Raw genomic sequence first — 20840 nt, forward strand, 5'->3', positions numbered from 1 at the left:
AACTAGTAAATTAAAAGCTGGGATTTGCATGAAGATAATTGGACTTCAAAATTTGTGCTTTTAACTGTTATTCACCTTCCAGTATTGTGTAAACTAATGAGAGCATTCAAAAGGAATAGGGCCACGGCTATAATCCCAGCCCTCACTGAGGAGGCTGAGGCAAGAGGATCACTGGGAGTTTGAGGCCAGCCTGGCCTGCAAAGTGAGTTCAAGGCCAGGCTCAACTACGTAGCAAGACTCTGTCTCAAAGCAAACAAAACAAAACAAAAAAGAATACGGTCATTGAGTATTGCATTTTGTCCAAAAAGAGGAATGTGGTCATGATTTCATTTTGTCCAGAGAGACTAATCTCTGGCAAATATATAGAGCCTTGTATTTATTGGAAGCTAGCTGTAATTAAAAGAAAACAAAAGGAGCTGTTCTCAAACTTCAGTACGGTAAGCAGTAAAGGTGTTTTTAAATTACTCTGAAGTTGGTAAGGGTACTGTATTCCCTGTGGCAATTTGGGGATTTAGGCTCCTTCCGTCTGTGGGATTCTCCTGTTGGAATCCTCCGCTGGACTTTGTGCATGACAGTAGAAGGAAAATACATATATGATCAAGTTGAGCAGTCTCCAACCTTTTTGGCCTCAGGCAGTGGTTTCATGACCGAGGCTGGGAGATTTAAAAACTTCTTAAAATATGTAATTGCTTAGTTTCTGTTGTTGTTAGTCGTATATGTTTGCAGTACATAATTAGACTCTCTAGCACTAGCATCACCGCCTCAGCTCCACCTCCAGTCATTAGATTCTCCCTCCCATCTGTTAATGTTACGGGAGGCGGAGCCCCTATGATGTCAGGATTAGCGGAGGCTGTAGGTACAGGTGAAGCTTCTGGTGGCAGCTGCTCGCCTCCTGCTCTGCAGCCTGCTTCCTCACAGGCCACACACTGGTCTGGAATGGTCTGAAATGGTGTGATCTATGGCCTGGGACTGGGGACCCCAATGCTGAACATTCTTATGAGCCTGGTGGTAGTCTACAGCTCATATTTCTTTGTCCACAACTCAGCCATAGAGCTCCACGTAATTTAAGGAGGCCTAGGAAATACAATTTAGTTGCGTACCCCAGAGGAAAAATAAATGAGTTTGGTAAGCAACTAGCCAGTCCCTGCCGCAGATAACAAAATATACATCCGAAAGGACTTTCAGGTTTTACATAGTTGGGAATTATACTGTCTTATGTAACTGGTAGTACAACAAAAGTATAGTAAGTCCTTGACTTACAAACATTCGAGTTGTGAACTTTCACGGGCGCCCTTTGTAAGAGTCACAGATACACTCTAAGTCTCACTTTGTCGGATGACAGGTGAATCCAATCACGAGCAGAACTCGTTCGTAAAGTACATATTGATGGGCTGTTGGTGTAGCTCAGTCGGTAGAGTGCTTGCCCAGCATGAGTAAGGTTCTGTCTGGACAATTTGGTGCCGTGATGAAGAGCTGGATTTTTATAGTAGTTGTACTTTTCTCTGTCCACAGGATTTTCCTGTCAGTTACATCTTCTTACAGCAGTACTTTTTACAGTAGTACGTGGTACAGCAGGGCCCGTCTGGACAGAAAATACTATTCAGGGTTAAGCTTTTATATGTGCTGCCTTGCTGCAGCGCCGCGTTGCTGTGCTCTGTCAGTGCCGCAGTGGTAAAGATACACATGATTGGTCTTTGGTGCTGTGCGCCAAGAACCAATGGCTACAGACAGTTAGTTGTGATCAGAAAGCCTGCTCGTCCTCCTGATAATTCCTTTTCCCTTTTTGCTTGTATTTTCTGCTTCAGTGTAAAGCTAATAGTAATCATTAAAACACTTGTGTATAGAAATAATAGTGTCTTTTCATAAGGGCCAATTTTTATGAAAGTATTTTTACCTCTTCTGTATAAAAATCTTGCCATATCCATCTAGAAGCGGTTGAAAACTACTATCTGCCATAATCACATTATCCTGGATTCTGTTCTGGCTTCATTTCTTGGACCTCTTATAACTTCAGGCAGTACATTTAGTTTTGTCTGAATTTTCTGCTTGTAAAAGTATCAGATTTTTAAGGAATATTAGCAGATTTTCACAATGTTTTGCATTTCTTGTGCTTTTTATTGTATTAATATAATAACTTCCAAAATAATCCTGTCCTTGCTTTTTAAAATTGCTTCCACTGAATTAACTTCTACTCAGTTACTTTATTAAATTTTAAAAATGATTTTGTAGGTCTGATGTGGCTATATAGTCACACGTCCTTCCTGAGACAGTTGAATGAAAAGGACTCTGAATTGCAGAAATTTGAATCAGGAATTGAAGACACATTTTAAAATAATTTAACTTAATTCTCTACAGATGGTCCCTCCTTAAAAGAAACAGCTGGACCCAGCAGACAGATTTTACAAGGTATGGTAAGCAATTTGCATGTTTTTTAATTTTATGAAACTAGTTTTCAGTTGTCTGAAGTTTTCTTTTAGGAAAAATTCATAATGTATTGTTTATGTTTAAACTATTATTCTTTCTAGGGATGATTTTAAGTATGTGTGCTATTAGCAGGTAGTCGTCTGTACTTGATAGTGCAGGTTTAATAAGAAAAGCATAATAGCCAGAATTTGTGCTGCTTTAATATAAGTAATACCAAGATCTATGATGATAGTGACATTATAATAGTAAGTTTGGGGCTGGGGATTTAGCTCAGCGGCAAAAGCGCCTGCCTGGCAAACGCAAGGTCGTAAGTTCGGTTCCCGGTACCGGAGAAAAATTAAAAAAAAAAAAAAAAAAAAAAATTAAAAAAAAAAATAGTAAGTTTGCCTTCGTAGCATTATTACATAGTTTCTCTGAAATTCACATTCAGTATGTTCTAATATGTAATAATTTGAACTAAAAACATGCAGCAAGTAGAACCTCTGTCATATTTGTAAGCATCAGTTAATGATACCTACACGAGAGGTTATGGATCGCCTAACGTGGTTCATTACAAAACTTTACGAGCCAGGGAAATCAGTCTTGTCTGTGAACTATGCTTCTTTTTTGGGGATGTAAACCAGTCTTAGGTGCTGAATTTCTGTTTAGATTTTATTGTCAAAGTTTCCTAATTCTCAGGTCTGTCTTCTGGCCTCTATGAACTTGACTTCAGTCTGACTTTCTCCATAGCTTCTGATCTAGTCTCTATTGCATCTGTTTTTCTTCTGCCTATTTTTCTTCTGTTACTTGATCTAACTCTTGCTTTTTATTTTTTTTACTGAGAATATGTTCCCTCATACTGAGTGTTATGAGAAGGCTTACATGTGTATGTCTCCCGGTCACTACTTTTCATTTATAAAAAATATAGAACTTTTAAGAACAGATTGCTGAAATAGCTTGTATCATGCGTATTTGATGCTGCTATATCAAGTGATACAAGTTAACTTTCATTTTTAGTTTTGAAAGTGATCATAAGAGGAAAGAAAGTTAGCCTACTTCCTAATCATCTTTTATGAAAGCCGTTATGAATATTCACCAATTTATAGTGGCTAAAGCAGGCTAGTGGGTAGCCAAAGACAGAAATTAAATCTGTCCTGCAAAACAACCATGTATAAGATACCCAACAAGAAAAACTGTGCCTTGAATTTTTAACAGTAACTACATCCTAAGTAGAACACTGGGGTTAGGGAGTTTCTGAGACATTAGATTAGCAGTATCCCACCAGGCCGTCTAAAGTTTCAACTTTATAGAAGCTAATAATATTGTTTGTATATTCCTCTTTAGTGCTTTTTCTTCTTAAATATTAGTTATAATAGAGTGGAATGGATGTGGATGATGATATTTACTAATAGAACCAGTTTTCAGGTTAGCAGATAATAGGTCATCAAGGAATTTCCAATTTAAGAGAAATTAGAACAAGTAATTTTCTTTTTATTCTTTTCTGTGTTTTAAAGCTATTTTCACTTCTGATTTTGCCAAACCACTGATTAAAGAAATAAAAGTTTTAAAAACATGTATCACATAAAAGTTTGTAATTTAGGGACCTTCGGTCCCTCTTTTTTTTTTTTTTTAACGAGGTACTGGGGATTCAAACCAGGGCCTTTGCCCTTTTTACTTTTTATTTTGAGATAGGACCTCACTAAATTGTCCAAGCTGTGCTCCAATTTACGAGACTCTTGCCTCAGCCTCACAGAGTGCTGGGATTACACGTGTGTACTACCACCACATCCAGCTCGCGTGGGTTCATGTTCTATCCAGTTTTATTTTTAAAAGTTAAAGGGATTCTAACACTAATCTCTTTAATTCTTTCTTACTTGAAATACTTTAAAGAAATTGAGTATTTTAAAAGTATTTTCTGGCAATGTTTTTGTTATAGAAAAATTTCTCTTACCTATCAACTAGCTTTCTGAAGAATGACTATAAGCCAAAACTGTGGAGATGGAAATGTATATGTAGGTAGTGAGGGATGAGTTATATTTGGTATATAGTTCATGCAAGCTACACAGTAGCAGATAATTAAAGTATAATTTCGTAGCACATACTAAGATTCAATTGGATGTAACCATAGATAGGTTTTTAAATTAGAAATATTTTTGAGTTTAAGTTTAAATCTGTTTCCGCCTCTGAAAATAACTATAGTTAACTTTTTTTTTTTGTTCAGGGAATAATAAAAAAATTTTTTTCTAATTTGGGTACCCTGCTTTTTGCACGTTAGCTATTTCTTTTCACATAGAGTAGTCGATGATACTGAAGAATTTTGTAATTTTACCAAGGCATAGCTGAAGTTTAAAAGATAGTAAATAATTTTTTATACAGTAAATTTTACTCATTAAAGAACTAAGTTAAAGATCTTGATATTTTTAATGGTTTTCCAGGCAAGTGTCACTTTTGAAATGTTAGTATTATAGCTGGATTCTTAGGTAGCTACGTATAGTATCTGTGTTCTACTACTGTAACATTTATTATTAAAAATTCACATATTTATACTCATTTTAAACTGTTCACATCCCTTCTTTTTCATATTAAGTTTAAGCACATTATATATAATTTGGGTAACAAAACCCTTAGGTTAATTAATGAATATATCAGAATAAGTAGATTAGAGTCCATAGAAAATTCTAGTCCCAAATGGTAATAATTTTAATCACCATCAGAGGGCTCTGTGGGCACATGTATTTGTAATTACATTTTCTAGACTAATTCTTTGAACCTAATACTGTTTCCTTCCCCAAATGACTAAGTTTAGTACTTTCTTAAGACAGAGATGAATGGTTACAATTTTTAAAATCAATTAAGAGGATGATACTAAGAATATTTTAATTTAATGGACCAGAAGACAATTATCTTTTCATTATCTTTATCTCTAGGTGTATTTTTACACATTCTGGCAGATACACTGGGGAGTATTGGTGTCATTGCCTCAGCCATCATGATGCAGAATTTTGGTCTGATGATAGCAGATCCCATCTGTTCTATCCTTATAGCCATACTTATAGTTGTAAGGTAAGTGTTGTTACGATGCTTTCAAGTAGTAAAATGAGTGATAAATATGCAATTTAAGTTAGAGACCTAAAGTACAAATTATTATGTTGCTTTTCCTTTGGTCTTTAAGAAATTCCTGTGTCATAAATTCTCTTCTCATATTTATTTGTTCTTTTGTATGTGTGTATGTTTCTCATTTATTTTTTGCCTGAAGTTTGACATTGCATTTTGGTATTTGGCAATTAAGCTTTTGATCATAATTCAAATCAGTGATCATTTTCTTAAATCTAACACTGTATTTGTAGAGTGTAATATCCAAAATGTAAACTGTATTACTTGGAGTTAGAATTTATAGTTAGCATCTGTATCTATATACTGTAGATGTTTGCATCTTACACTGTCACATGCAAAAGAATGTCAGAGTCTCTTCTACTAAAATTATTTTTAATTATAAAGTCACATTATCGTTGCAGAAGTCTTGTAAAAATGCTTTCTGAAATAAATTGATGCCTGTGTCCCCATCAAGGTTATAAAATTCTTGAGGAAACATCTGTGTCTTAGCTCTTAGTCTTCTTTGTTGCCTATTACAGTGCTAGTGTATGTATAAAGGTAACTGTGCAGGTGCGCAGACTCTCAGTAAGTGCCGAATTGACTTGTACGGTTATTGTCACTATACGCCTCTTACCCACTGCACCACGTCACTAGCCGTTGAAACATTTTTTTGAGAAGGGTCTCACTAAGTTGTCTGACCTGGGCCTGAACTTGCAGTCCTACTTCGAGATCACAGAGTGCTGGGATTACAGGTGTGTGCTGCCACATCTGGCCTGTTAAGTTAATTTTTATCAGAATAATGGGAATATGTTCTCAGGGTGTTTTATTTTTCCATTTGATTTTACTCTCAGTAGAACTTCTTTGCAATAAAAAAAGAGACCTACTTGAAGTCAGTCTAATGAATTTTATAGCCCATAGCTGAGTAAATTTAATAGATGATGATAAATTACAAGTTTTTGCTTTTTGTTTGTTTGTTTGAGACAGGGTCTCACTATGCAGTTCAGGCTGGCCTTGAGCTCATTTTGTAACCCAGGCTGTCTCAAATTCCTAAGGATCCTCCTGCCTCAGCCTCCCAAGTGTAGGATTACAGGTGTGCACCACCACTTCTGGCGATAAATTATAACATTAAAGTTGGTGATAAATGGATATTTTTAAGTTTCTGCTAAAATAGAGTATACATTTTGAACATACAGATTAGTTTATAATGTCTTTGAATTATTTGTACATGGAAGCAACTCAGCTATATGAAAGTCTTTCTAAAGCTTAGAATGTCTTCATCTTTGGAAATCTTAGTACACTTCCGGTACTAAGCTTACTTCCGGTGAGTTCAGCTTAGTTTTAATTTACACTATAAAACCTAACTCGATAGATTTGATAACTCAACTCCTTATCCTTATGGGTACATTCAGTTCATTTCATTATGAATTGTAATTCTTAGTTGCTTCTAATATTTTTTAGAGTAGCTTCCTGTTCCCTTTGTCTCCGCTAATATTACCCTGATTCTGGCTAGTCGTATGTTTTGCTTGAGAAACTATGACAGTCTCCAGGTCGACTTGTGTCTCACTGAAGAATTCACGCTGGCTAAAATTATTTTTCTTTAGTGAGAATTATGTGATGTATAAACCCGTCTGTGATTCTTTCCCTCAGATTAGAGTCCAGATTCCTCAACTGAGCTTCACAATGTCCCTGTTTACCTCTTCAGTCTCTCTCTTGCTCCGTGCTTCTCAGTTCAGGCGTTTGTAGCCACAGTAAAGTATTTTCCGTTTCCTAAATATATTATGAGTGTTCAGGGTTTTACTCATATTTTCTCTCCAAAATACCCTTAAACACCTCCTGCCTTCCCCGCCCAACCTTGCACCATTCAGATCTGAAACAGTGCCCCTTCGGGAGGCATTTTCTGGTTCTTCACCTCCTGGGATAGGCTAAGCACTTTCTGTGACCGTGCCCTTTCATGGCGTTTCCTGAATCTGCGTAGATGGTCTGTATTATTCTGTCATTCCAGCCCTGTGAAGGCAAGCTGTTTTACTGTGTCTAATTCTGCCTGGAAAAAGTTGGCACACTTTGAATCTGAATCAAGAGAAAATTGTGTTTTTTCGACCTTAGGGAATTACTTCTATAATCCCAAACAGGGAATTCTTAATAATTGCGGTCTCATTTATTTTATTCCACAAATATAAATGAATAAACATACACAGAGGAAGCCTTTTTACTGAACTATAGCACAATTTTTAGATTATCTTCAACAGATACTTAGCAGTTAGGCCTTCTTAGCCTGGTGTTGAGAAAAGACAAGAACCCAAGATCACTACTGTTTAGCTTTTATATTATAATGGGAAAGAGAGCTAAACAAATTAATAAATAAACCATTCAAATATCAGTTATTTGTGTTGTACAGATTAAGTGAAGACAGTTGAGTGGTTTCTTTAAACTTAGTGATAGAGGAAGAGTTCTGAAGTGGGGTCTTTAAGCTGAGATCTGCATGTCCCAGAGAGCTCATCAGAGAAAGTGCTTTCTCGTTTAGGGACCTGGTAGAACAAAGGCCCTACGGTGAGAACAGCTCTGGCAGCAGAAAGAGGCCAGTCTGGCTGAAGCATAGGGAGTAAGAGGAGAGTGGCTTGAGATAAAGTTGGAGAAATAGGCCACGGAGAGTTATGCAGGGTTAGCAGTTTGGATTTGATTTCAAGCGCAATGGAAAAGTATAAAGAAGTGACAATGTTTGAGTTAAATTTTTAGAAGAAACTGTTACTGAAATATAGGGGACAAAAGTGTAAACAGGCAGACGAGCTAGAAACTTGTTGTTGTGGACCAGTAGGAGGGCCAGGTAGGAGGCCATGGGCAGTGGAGTGGTGTACATGAAGTTAGAAAACGCTTTGGGGGTGGAGCTAACAAGATTTCCCCCTGGATTCGACTGTCCTGGTTAGTGCGGAGTGGACAGAGAATCAGTGATAGTCCTGCGAGTTTTTACGTGGGTAGCCGGTGAGGACGATGTCATGAGTGATGTTTCTGCTAGTTTTTGAGGGAGACTCCAGGTCAGAGTTCTACTTTGGTTATTATAACTTTGAGATCTCTCCTTAGACATTTATGTGGATATTTCCCGCAGGTATGAGGGTGTAAATATGAAATTCTTGGTAATGGTCAGCTGAACATAAGGCATCAAAAACAGTTCACGTATAGATGTAAAAGTCACGGAGTGGCATTCGTCTGGCATTACTGCCACCTTTCCTGGTCCTTCTTTTTCTCTGGAAAATGCCCCTTGGCATGGTGCTTGTTCCTGCGCCGCCGTCAGCTTCAGAGACCATTTCAGCACAATGTTTCCGGCAGCACAAGCAGCCAGTTACACTTAGCTTCTGGGGTAGAACTTATTTCTAATCTTTGTAGGTCCTACTGACTCATAAAAGTTTTTTTCTCATTTACATGTATACCTAGCTTCTGGTTGTATAATTTGATTTCTCGTCATTATTGTGGATTCCTTTTTATTACTATTAAGCTCTAATATTTGTATTTGGTACAAATACTCTTTTTAACAAACTAATCAATGGAGTGTAAAAAGTTCATTACTGGAATATATGATGTAGCTGTGTAAATGTTTCATAATTCCATCTTTGGAGATAACAGATAACTTTACTATGTGTTAAAATCTTTCAACAAATGTTCTGCTGCCTACTCATTGCCAGGCAGTAACGACATGGGCAAATAAATAAATGCCTACCCTGGTGGAGCTTACATTTTAAGAGTGGTTCATAACACCGGTGACTATGCACGTAGATAATGTCGTGTTAATCGGTGACAAATGCTATGAAGCAAGGTTAGGAGGTGCTATTCATAAAGGCCTTAGAAGTCCCCTGCGTGAGGTGACATGTGAGCAGGGGCCTGAGTGGTGGATGGAGTGCAGCGGACTGTTCAGAGGCGCAACGTCCCTGGCAGAGGGACCTTCATTTGTAAGCTGGACCGAGGCAGGGGCGTTCCTGACGTGTGTGAGGATCAGAAGTGGGGCAGTGTAGCTGGAGTCGTGAGCAGAGGAGGGTGGTGGATGTAGGCCTGTAGTTCAGGGCACAGGGTGGGTGGGAGATACAAATTTGGGTGTCATCACCTTCTGTGGTACTTAAAGCCCTGAGTGTGGAGAACGAGTGTGGCGAAGAGTCGGCGGCTACGCGCTGTGGGGATGAAGTGCAGAGCCGTGGCAGCGGCGAGGAAGGTGTGGGATGTCTGAAGTGGGAGGAACGGCCTCAGCCTTGAAAGTCGTGAGAAGTTTTCTCAGACAGAAGGGAGTAATCGACCCCGTCAGGTGTTCCTGGAATGGTCGTTGTAACTTAGCCCGGCCACTCTGAAGAGCGAGAAGAGTGAAAGCCTGGCCAGGGGACCTCCAAGGAGAGCCGGGGAGGAAATGGCAAGGGCAGCTTGCTGTGAAGCGGGTGCGTGACCGCCTGCCAGCACCGAGGGCCCACCCTGAGGGCTGTGGTCACGAATTCAAAGTGAAAGCAGCTAGCACAGTTGGATGTTCTTCTCCAGTCTCACTGAGCTGCTCCCTGAAGGTTATGGATTAGGCAGAGGTGGATTTAATAGGTTTGGGCTTTGGTGGGCGAGTGCTGACAGTGAGAAAGGGACAAGGCAGGGGGGAACCAAGACTTAAGTATGATGCTGCATGCTTTAAAGAGTGACGGGGCGGTGGGTGAGAGGTTCTGTGGGGAGGTCATCCTGGCACAGGGGGGTAATTCAGACCGTGAAGTACTTACAGGGTGCGTCTGTGTGGGTGAAGAATTGAGACATCGTGTAGAGGCTAAGGGATGGATGAATTGTGCACGTGGATATTTAGATCAGGAATAATCAAAGGGTAGAGGGAGAAAAATGATAAACCCACTGCGAAGCACTTCTGTGACGGCAGGGGAGTGATGAAGAGCTGTCACCCTGGTGTCAGGGTGGGCGAAGCGTGGGATAACCTGCCGGGCGTGCGCGCCTGCACTTTGCGGGCTCCGTGCTGGGCGAGGGGAATAGGGGTCCGCGGGGGTCCGAAAGCAGCAGTGGTAAGCACGGAGGACGTCTCTCTGCCATAGCCCAGTAGTACTTGGTGTGTAGGAAAGAAAATAGCGCTTCTTAGCTTTTTTACCATAACCATTTGAATATGCAGAGAAAAGCTTTGTAACCAGAAGCCAGTCCTTCTGTTAGATAGATAAGATTTTCACCTAATACATTTATTTTTTAGAGCATTGAAGATAAAGCCCTCTAGCTTTTAAAGGCAGACTACACAGATACTAGAAAAGAAAAGTGATGGTCATAAGTAGAGAGATGATAGTAGAATGTATATTAATGAAAACAAAATTATAAACTTGCATTTTAAATCATAAGGAATTAGTATTGTTCTTGCATGTAGAATTTGAGCAAGACCCTCATTTTGATAAATCTTACTGATTCCTAAGTATTTGTAGACTACATTAAGTAAAACGTAAGCATTTTTTTTAACATGTAGGAGGCTACCATATCTGCAGATAGTCACATATAAAAAACTGTAGATATTTTATTTTTTTCAAAAATGTTTTTGGGTGTGCCCTTACAATTTCCGTTGTGGTTTGCCTTTCAAGTGGTTAAGTTTATGAACTATTCTTTTGGTAGACAGTTTGCCAGAATTTTAACTTGCTTCTTGTGTATTTATTTGTTTTGTGAAATTGAACATACTGCAATATTACTGCGTGGTAAATATATTTTTAAATCATATATAAAGCCAGCATAGCGCATTTATACTGATTGGTCTAACAGTCATTGTCTGCTAGCACTGTAGAAGAGAGTACCTGGCATGTATGTAAGCGTTCCTTTGTATGGGGTGATTAACTTCTCACATGTGCCTCTGGGAAAGTCCTGGCTATGCATTATTCTTGGGAAACTAAGAAACATCATTCAGATTACTTTGCATGTTTGCTGGTTCAGATGAGGAGCTAGGAAATACTGGCAGAGGGTCCTAATTAGAAATGTTGAAAGGAACAGACTGGAAAGGAAGTTTGAATTAATTTAATTTGACAATATTATTTAGCTAGCATTTAGTTGTTCTTAATAAACCAGCTGCTTTATCACAGTGCTTCCGTAGGTTCTGAAGATACAGTACCAATCATTAATTTTGCTGCCAGCAATAAACCACAACAGATCCTTTTTAAAATCCCTGACTTAAGCAAAATCTTATTTCCTTCCTTCTACCATTATTGTTTTCTCTTCTTCTCCCTCCTCTCCCTCCCTCTTTCCCTTTCTCTCTCTTTTCTTACCTCTTTTCTCCCCTTCCCCCTGTAAATATGCCTTGTTAGTATGGCCAAAAGGTTGCCATTCCTGGCTTTATGAGTTGGTTTTTCAGCAGATGGGATTATCTCCTGGCCAGTGAAGAAGCAGGTTTTTCGGTTATGTGGTTACAGTATAGAGAAGGTGGTGATTTTCATGAGTTTTTTGTTTAAAAACGTTACTAGTCCCAGGAGATGCATACTTGTAAGTCCTAGCTACTTGGGAGCCTCAGGCAGGAGTTTCACAGGTTCAAGGCCAGCATGGACAGCTGAGTGAGACCCTGTCTCAAACACAGAAAGCTATGATTAAAAAAAATAAAAATGGCTGAAGATGAAAATCAGTGGTAGAGCGTGGTAGAGGGTAGGGCCTAGCATCACTCCCCAGCACCACAGAAAACAAACAGGCAAGCCAAAACCAAAGAAAACAAAACTTAACCAGCTCAGTTATTCTAGTTTAACACCAGAGTTTACCAGTATGCTCTCTCATACTTACCATAGAACTTAACTACTTTTTCCATTTTTTTCTTGTAAAAAAATGGTGGTTTTCAATAACGAATTTAAAAATACTTTAAAACATAATCATTCCGTAGATCAGGGGTCTCTGACTCCAGATAAGGAGGTAAGCGCCGTGCCCCAGTCTAAAGCAGCGTACGCACACCGAGAAGAGCTCTCTGGTGGCGTCTGCAGTCGGCGTCCCTCAGGAGTCGCGCTGAATTCACCTGTTTCCTTCTTCAGCATCAGACACTCTGCCGCAGGAAGGCAGAGCTGTTGCTGAATTCAGTAAAGGAAGGAGAAGTGTAGCTTTAGACTTACATAGTACCTGAGTCTTAAAATTATAGTAATTACTAATTTATGTTTCATTATTTTGTTAAAAGGTAGATTTATGGACAGCCATACAGAGTTTATATTTCTGATTTTACTGTAACCCTACATCTTTTTGTAATTGACGTTATTTAAGCTGTAACTTTTCTAGGGAATTGTTGTTTATTTCATAACTGCCTTTATGGAACTATAAAAGGGTAAAACGCATGAAAAAATTCATAATCAGAATATTTTTCCTTTACCTACAAAAGTTTTAGAACTTTCTATCCAAGAACAAACTGTTTAATATAGCTCTTTATGGTTTGCAATTCATATTTCTATTACAAAGAAGGAAAATAAATAAACGGTAATAAAACTAATCGTATATGTTAGTATTGATTTAAAGTCTAATGATCATGTACAGATACATTAAAAATCAAAACTTTTGTCTTTTCCTTTATTTACGTCTTACCTGAAGTGTGGAATTACTTGGTTTGTGTAGTTGTGTTTACAGGTTGCAAACGGTGCATGACACTGCACAAGTACAGATTTTCACCTTTTTGGACTTCTCTAAGAAGTAACACTCTTTGCCAACATTTGGCAGATAGTGGAGGAGTTATCATTAATTATCCTTATTCTTGCCATCCCACTTTAGAATATATCTGAACCCACAACATCCTGATATGAGCCAGAATATCTGGTTTCTAACCTGTCTGGCCTTAATAGGAATTGTAAGACAAGGAAGCCATAAAACTATACAGGCATACGTTACGTTTATCAAAGGCTAATCAGATACCAGAACGTCAGTTTTTCTTGTCCTTTGGCTACATCAAAGAGTTTCAGACTCTGGCACAGTTTGCTATATTCGTGTTTTGCGTGAGCAGCATTCATGCTTTTCATTTGGTTCGGTGGTGGCGGGTAAGTGCGAAATGAGAGGGGAGCGAGGTAGAGCCGCTTACTCACTGAGTTGCCTGGCCGGCTGTCTCACAGTTTCCATGGTCAGACGTGTGGGCAGAGCCTAGCTGGCTTCTCTGCTCAGGGTCCCACAAGGCTGCAGCCCGTGTGTTGGCTGGGACCGGAGACTCATCCGAGGTTCAGGGTCATCTTGCAAGCTTCTGTGGTTGCTGGCAGATACTTACTTGCAGCTGTATAATTCAGCGTGGCTTACTTTTCCAAAGTCAGCGAGAGAGCTGCTGACCTCAGGGAGAGGTTCAGTCCCTCCTTTAAGGACTTCCATCTGATGAAGTCAGGCCTACCCAGGACCGTCTGTTTTGTGGTTAATGAAAAGTCATCTGATTTCAAACCTACATCTACACATTTCTTAACAGAAGCAAGTAAAAAGTTCTGCCCATATTTGAAGTCAGGGATTTTACCAGGAATCACTTGAGGGTATTGTAGCCACACCTTGTTTTTCTCTGTATTGTGAATACCAGCCGGTCCCTAGAAAAATGTGTGTGTTTCGGTGTGGAATGGAAGAATAGATGGGCATCCGGGTGGACGCATGGGTGAGGGAGTGAAAGCGCAGCCTGCCTGTGACTCTCAAGGCCTCAGTGGTGTTTTTGTGGCTCTCTCATGCTCTACGCTCGTATTTACTGTGTTCTCCTACTGTGTGTGCTGTTTGCTCCGGAAGGTTTCTGGGGGCACTCGTAGTATGATTCTAGTCCCTACTAATATATCACTTTAGACTTACGTTTATCAGAGTCATCAGAAAGGTTTAGTAAATTTGTCCCTAGAGACCGTAAATTTGAAATATTTGAATGTGAGTAATGTGAGTTTCCATTTATAAGAGTTATGTATTATTTGAGGCTATTAGAGGAAACAATTTTCATTTTTTTAAAAGTATATTGGAAATGGTATATCATGTCCAGTTGGTGCTGATTCCAAGGGTGCAAAGATGATTTGATATTATAGAGTTCATGAATGTCATTCATCACATTATTTAGAGCTAAAACCGTCGTCGTTGCTGTAGATGTCAAAGAGGCATTTGAAAACACCCAATATAATTTCTGATTTTTTTAAGAAAATCAAAGAAAATTGGAAACCAAGAGTATTTCCTTACCATATGTTATAGTCCTAAAACTGGAAGCAGTTAAAAATCTTTCCGTTGCCTGTGCTATGTAACATAGTTTACTGATCATTAACCAGTAAAATTAGATAGGAAAGTCCATTTGACCCAGCCGTATACCTTTCTCGGCTGTATTCCTGAAAGAATTAAAGATAGCATGCTATAGTGTTATATTCAGATTCATGTTTATCTCAGCATAATTCACAATAGCTAGGTTCCAGAAACAGCCTAGATATCTATCAGCACCCACCAACAGATGACTGACTAAAGAAAATGTGGCATATATTCTCAATGGAATACTATCCAGCCACAAAGAATGAAATCATATAATCATAAAAAAAAAAAAAAAAATGGATGGTGCTTAAGACCATGTTAAGTGAAATAAGTCAGACTCAAAGTTAAATATTACATGGTTTCTATTATGGAGAAACCTAAGACATAAATAAATAAGAGTAAAATAAAGGAGAGATGGTAAGAAACAAAAAAAGCGGACTTCTTGGAAATAGGACAGAGATAGGGGAGGAGGAAGAGGGTAGGCAGAGGGGTTAAGAGAATCAAATGCATGCGTCAGTTTCCCAAAATGACTGTAGCTATTATATATTACAAACATGCAGTAATGAAAAGTAAAATAAGGTATTTAGGACGTAGAAATTGGAAAGAAGAGTTTTTATGCAAAGTATATAATTATATGTCTATAAAATCCATAAAAACCGATGGGAAAATGATAATGAATAATTTAATAGATTTATAGTTACAAAAATTATGTACAAAGGTCATTGTCCTTCATCTATATGAAGTTGAGGGATATAATTAGAGAAAAGACACCCTTACATTAGCAGCATCAAAAATAATGTAAAGGTAAAAAATAGAAAAGTTATGTGAAGAATTTAACATTTCTAAAAATACAAAAGCAAGCTTGAACAGTCTTTTTTTGGGGGAAGCCATGATACTTTTGAAGAATCAGTACATGAATATGTCAGTTCTTAAGTTTACCTACAGATTTAAAACTATCCTAATAAAAATGCCACTAGGTAGCCCCCCCCCACACCCCCAGCGAGGCATTAGTAGAAGGTGATTGTAAAGTTGATAAGGAAAATCAAGAGGAATAGCAAAAAAAAAAAAAGAAAAAAACCCCTCCGGAACTCCTGGAAGATATATAAAATGTAAAGCTCTTATAATTAAGAGAAACCTGAGAAAACAAACAAATGCAGCATATTCATAAGTCCCCAAATAGATTTATGTATGTGTAGACATTTAGTGATGATAAAGATAACATCTCAGTCAGTGAGTCACAGGGGACCTTCTAATATAACTGGATAGCTGTTTGGAGAAGGGTAGATTTGAAACCATACTTTCTACTAAACACCTGGAGAAATTACAAATGGATTAAAACTTTATTCTTTTTCATTTTTTAAATTATTGAGTTTATTGGTACAATTTTGATATATATAATGATCACATTCATCCTAGGGAGTTTGTTCCTGTGCAGGATACACCTTGGGTCCTCTTTTTTTCCCCATTCCCTGGCCCTCCTTTCAACCCGTCTTCCTCTCCTTATTACAGAGCTTTGTTTCCATTGTATCTTTTTCTCAGTTTTTTCTTTTCCCTTCCTTCTTTTCCTCCTGCCTAGTTCCCCTTTGCTTTTGAACAGTTCCTTCTTCTTTCACAGTATCTGTTACACATTTCAGTTCTTATTTACACTTTCAGTTTCTCACACCAGAGAGACAATGTGATATTTACAAGTGTGTGTCTGATTTATTTCACTTAAGAGTATGGTCTCAAGGGCCATCCTTGTACCTATAAATGTTGTACCTACAAATGTTAAGTTCATGATCTTAAATCTGTTTATGGATTAGAACTTTAAAATATAAAGCCATACTGATACTATAAGAAAGCATAGCTCAAATTACTTCACAAGATGAAAACATTAGGGGTAGGTATGGCTCCAAACCTAGAACATCATTAATGGAAAAAATTGATGAATTAAGCTGTTTAGAAAAAGAACTCTGGCACAAGAAAAATGCCATAGGAAAGTCAAAGGGCTTAATAAACTAGGATAAATATAGGCCACTTAGATTGTGAAAAACGGAGAGAAATATAGAGAAACTGTATTTGCTTGTTATAGAGAAACCTCCTAACAATAAAAATTAAGTGATTGTGAATAACTGTTAAACATGTAAAAATAGTTCAGTCCCACTTGTGAAAAAAGATATGCAAATTAAAACTACATTGAGACATCACTTCTCATGGATCAATATCTGAAAGTTTACATAATCTTTTGCTAAGGCTATGAGCAAATAGGCACAATCATAGTTTGCTGATAATGAAAATGGTATTGTCTCGAGAGAAATACGGCAATACTAGCAAAATTAAATGTGCACTTACCTTTGATTAAATAGTGCTTCTAGGAGCATATCCCAAAGACAAATAGGCACCAATCTGAAGGACATTTATAATTTACCGAGTTACTCTTCAGAGCTGTATTCTTTTTAGAATAGGAAGAGATTGGAAAGTGAATAATGTCTACATACAAGGGAGTTCTGTGCAGCACTTAACAGTAATAAGGGTGACCTCTATTTGATACATACCATGGTGTGATTCTCCAGGTACATTTTTAAAAACAGATAGCACTTAATATGTGGCACATGAGATACAGATATGTAGTATGAGTTATATGAAAGTACTTCTGTCTTTCATGTAAAAAGTAGAAGCAATATACATGTAGTTTGCATATTTTCTTTTTTTTTTTTTTTCTCTGGTACCGGGAACCGAACTCACGACCTTGCGCTTGCCAGGCAGGCGCTTTGCCACTGAGCTAAATCCCCAGCCCCTAGTTTGCATATTTTCATATAATTTTTAAAAGAAACTGAAAGAATCAACCAAAAGCAAGTAAGATACACATAGTTACTTCTAGACAGAGGTGGGGAGAAGGGAATAAAAGTGAGACCGGAAATATATTTTCAGAGGTGAGTTTTCACCTTGGAATCAGGCACAGTTTAAACCTTTCGAAAAAGTCTATCAAAACAGGTGAAAAGTATATTAAACTTTCTCAGCTTTTCGTTTACTTACTGCAAAAAGAAAAATAGTTTATCAGCCGCTTTTATCTTCCGTTTTAATGTTCACGGTTAGTTTGTGTGCAGTTGATGTCAAGCTCACCCCTGCTATGGACGACTGCACTTAAAGTTATTCTGTTCTTTTGCTTAATTGAGCCTTTGAAAACATGATTTTTACTTGTACCTCAGCAACTAAGTAACGTGTCAACATCCGATGTAATGCAGCAGTTAGAAGCCCGCTTTGAGATATTACATATGTACTGTATATATAAATACAGATTCTCACGGTGCTGTTTTAAAAAAATTTACTTTGGGTAAACAATTTTAAATGGATTTTTTTTCTTTTGCTTTTTATCTCCAAGCTAAGCTGCTTGTAGCAAGCATGAGACTGTGGAAGTCAGCCCTGCGTTTGGGGTCCTACTGGAAATTAAGTGTCAGGGATTTATTCCTGCTCATGTTTTGAGCATCCCAGTCAGTTCTCTGATGATGGAAAACTTTCACATTGTTAGCTATTACTACCTCTTGCCAAGGTTCTCTCGGGTCATTTTACTGTTCATGTTTTCCTTTTTCATTTCTTTTTGTGGTCTGAGCCTCCTACATAGTTTGTAGATTAGCCTGTCTGAAGTCAGGGATTTTCTATAGGCAAAAGTGCTTTGAGAGAGCCAGTGAGTCCGCTTTCCTAAGTTCGTTAAGAGACTGTATCACAGACCGGTTAGAGCGCCCACTGCTTAGGTTTTACCGAATCCTGCTTACTGAGCTTCTTCTTATGGTAATTTTTCATGTTTAAAATAAGGATGATGATAAATTTGCCTCATAGTTGGTTGTGTATGAATTAAATGCATTCATGTGCTATGTTTAAATAGTGCTTTACACATGGGAAAGCAAGTTTTCATTGCTTGCCTGTCCGTGAGGAAGGTGTTGGGAGACACCGTCCACCTAAACGTGGTTTTCTCTTAGAACTGTGACATGTTCTTTTTCATGTTGGCTACCTCAGATTCACTCTATCAAATGGGAGGGCGCAGAGAGAGGCACTGGTTATTATGCTTGGCCAAAGTCTAAAAAAACCTCAGAGAGGTTCTGCCTCTATCAGGAGGCAAAGGTGTTGCTACACTTCCACTGATGCCCTTTTCTGCTTTCTCCAGTGGTGTCTTCCGCTGCTGATTTCTTCAGAACAGCACACTCAGCCATTAAGAGGCAAAGCTTGGGGCTGAGGTATAGCTCAGTGGTACAGCACATCTTAGCAGGTATGAGGCCCTGGGCTTCATTGCTGGCCTGAATTTTTTTTACAGTCGCAGAACTCTATTGGTCAGGTCGTGATAATGTTTGAATTTAATGGAGTTCAGAACAGTTACAAGTTTACCATTATTTTCAAAGTAAAAGGTGATAGTTTTACTCGGGTTTCTAGTTTCCTGTTGAACATAGATACTAGTTAGCATGTTGGTCTTTTTCCTCTTGGATTTTTCTTGCAGAACTTAAGTTTTATTCTGGGCTAAAGTTTGTGATCACTGAAGAGGTAAATTAGTTTTGATAGTCCTAATAAATATTTCTTGTTGCCTATCTGATTTTTGTAAATAAGGTCCTTTTCTTCACTTCTGTACTTTTTAAAATACGGATTTCCCTGCAGAGCTTCATCCTAGACTAGCCAGTGTTTTTTGGATCACAGAGGTAGTGGGGTAGTTCCTGCAATTCCCGTTGTGTTTTCAGTACATGTGTGACCATGTTTAACACACAAGAATTTATTTAAAGCGATGCATATCTTGTGGAATTTTTCTCCCGTCATGGATTCTTCATGTTTTGTTTTTTACTTATATTTTGAGCATGATTTTTAGTTCTCTTATTCATAAAAATGAAGAAAAGAGCTTTTGTTGAGATAATAAAGTATACATCAAGATTGGAGAATGCTGATTGTTCCTGCTTCAGTGTAATTTTTTCTTGCCTAAATGTGAGGATAGGATAAGATCCTTTGCGTTCTGTTTGTTAGAGGGTCTTTTTTAGCTCTGATTTGGGGGGACTCTTGACTCTCTTTAGCTATTAATTTGAAGGGGTAAAAGGCATGCCGATTAGGGGTGCTCTGTATCCCAGTCATTTTCATTATGCTAGCATTCAAGAATTTTAACTGGATGGTGCATTCAGCAGACGTGTTAAGTGCTCCTGCTGTCCCGAGCGTCGTGCTGGGCACCGGGAGTGAGGTGGGTGTGGTGTGACCTTGACCGTGGGGGCCTTAACTGTGACGACATACCGCACTGTGTGCTGAGGGCTTTGGTCTCGGCCTTGCCTCATCCAGCTATGCCTCACGCAGGAATAACAGAAAACAAGTTGTTTTAATCTCTCTGAGTTAGTTTTACCTTTGTAGAATGAGGTAGTTATTTTAAATCTTGTTTTCATCTGACAGTCTGTGATTCCAGCATTTTCTTAATGTTACTTAAGGCTGTTGTGAGGGTCAAATTAGAAGTATTTTAAGAAAGCACTCTAAAAGCTATTCAGTACTATTTAAACAAAAGCATTACTAATTAGTTACTAATTTGACTTGATACACTCATATTTTGACCTAAAGCCCAGATGCATTAGGTGTTACCTATGTTCCAAAAACTGAAGAAAAAGGATGACCTTTCATGACTTTGGTTTCAAGTTGTAGGGATAGCTTAGGGTGTCTTAGTATCCCCAGTACTGAGTAGATACCCCATAAATATACACTGATTTAAACCGTAAATTACTTAAACTCAGTGTAATTATAAAGTAAAACATATTCCCAGGTGATACACAGTGGTACCTCAGTTCATGAGCTTGATTCTTTCCCTGGTTCTGGTTGCAAACCAGTGGGACAAGACAGATCTGATCCAGTGGTTCGGTTCGCTGTTGGCCATGTGGGGAAATTTGATTCGGTTCTCATCCAGTTCGGTTTGCAACCAGAGTGTGGAGAGAACTGAGCTTGTGAACTGAGGTGCCACTGTAATTTGGGATCATCTGTTCCCCGTGAGGCCTGGGAAATTCTAGATTAATAGCTAATTACCATCGCCACGGATTGTGTGTACAAATGTGACTGCACATTCAGTTGTACTGTAAATTGCGTTACAAGTACAGGTTAATTTTCTTTGACTTTTTTTGTCCTTTATAAGTTTTGAGAATATGTCATACTCTGGGTCTTCAAGTTTATGTTAGTTTTAAAAG

The 20840-nt window shown here is 38.3% G+C and overlaps 1 protein-coding gene across 1 annotated transcript in view; it reads left to right on the top strand.

Moving 5' to 3' along the window:
* Positions 1-20840, top strand: part of Slc30a7 (solute carrier family 30 (zinc transporter), member 7) — a gene marked incomplete at its 5' end in the record, with an annotated part of 79023 nt that overhangs the window by 29813 nt on the left and 28370 nt on the right. The window contains 2 exon segments of the mRNA XM_005388805.2: positions 2356-2406; positions 5331-5466. Coding sequence (XP_005388862.1) covers positions 2356-2406; positions 5331-5466 — 187 coding nt within the window.

The sequence above is a fragment of the Chinchilla lanigera genome, unplaced genomic scaffold (genome assembly GCF_000276665.1).
Source record: "Chinchilla lanigera isolate Chin_1 unplaced genomic scaffold, ChiLan1.0 scaffold00034, whole genome shotgun sequence".
Taxonomy (NCBI): Eukaryota; Metazoa; Chordata; class Mammalia; order Rodentia; family Chinchillidae; genus Chinchilla; species Chinchilla lanigera.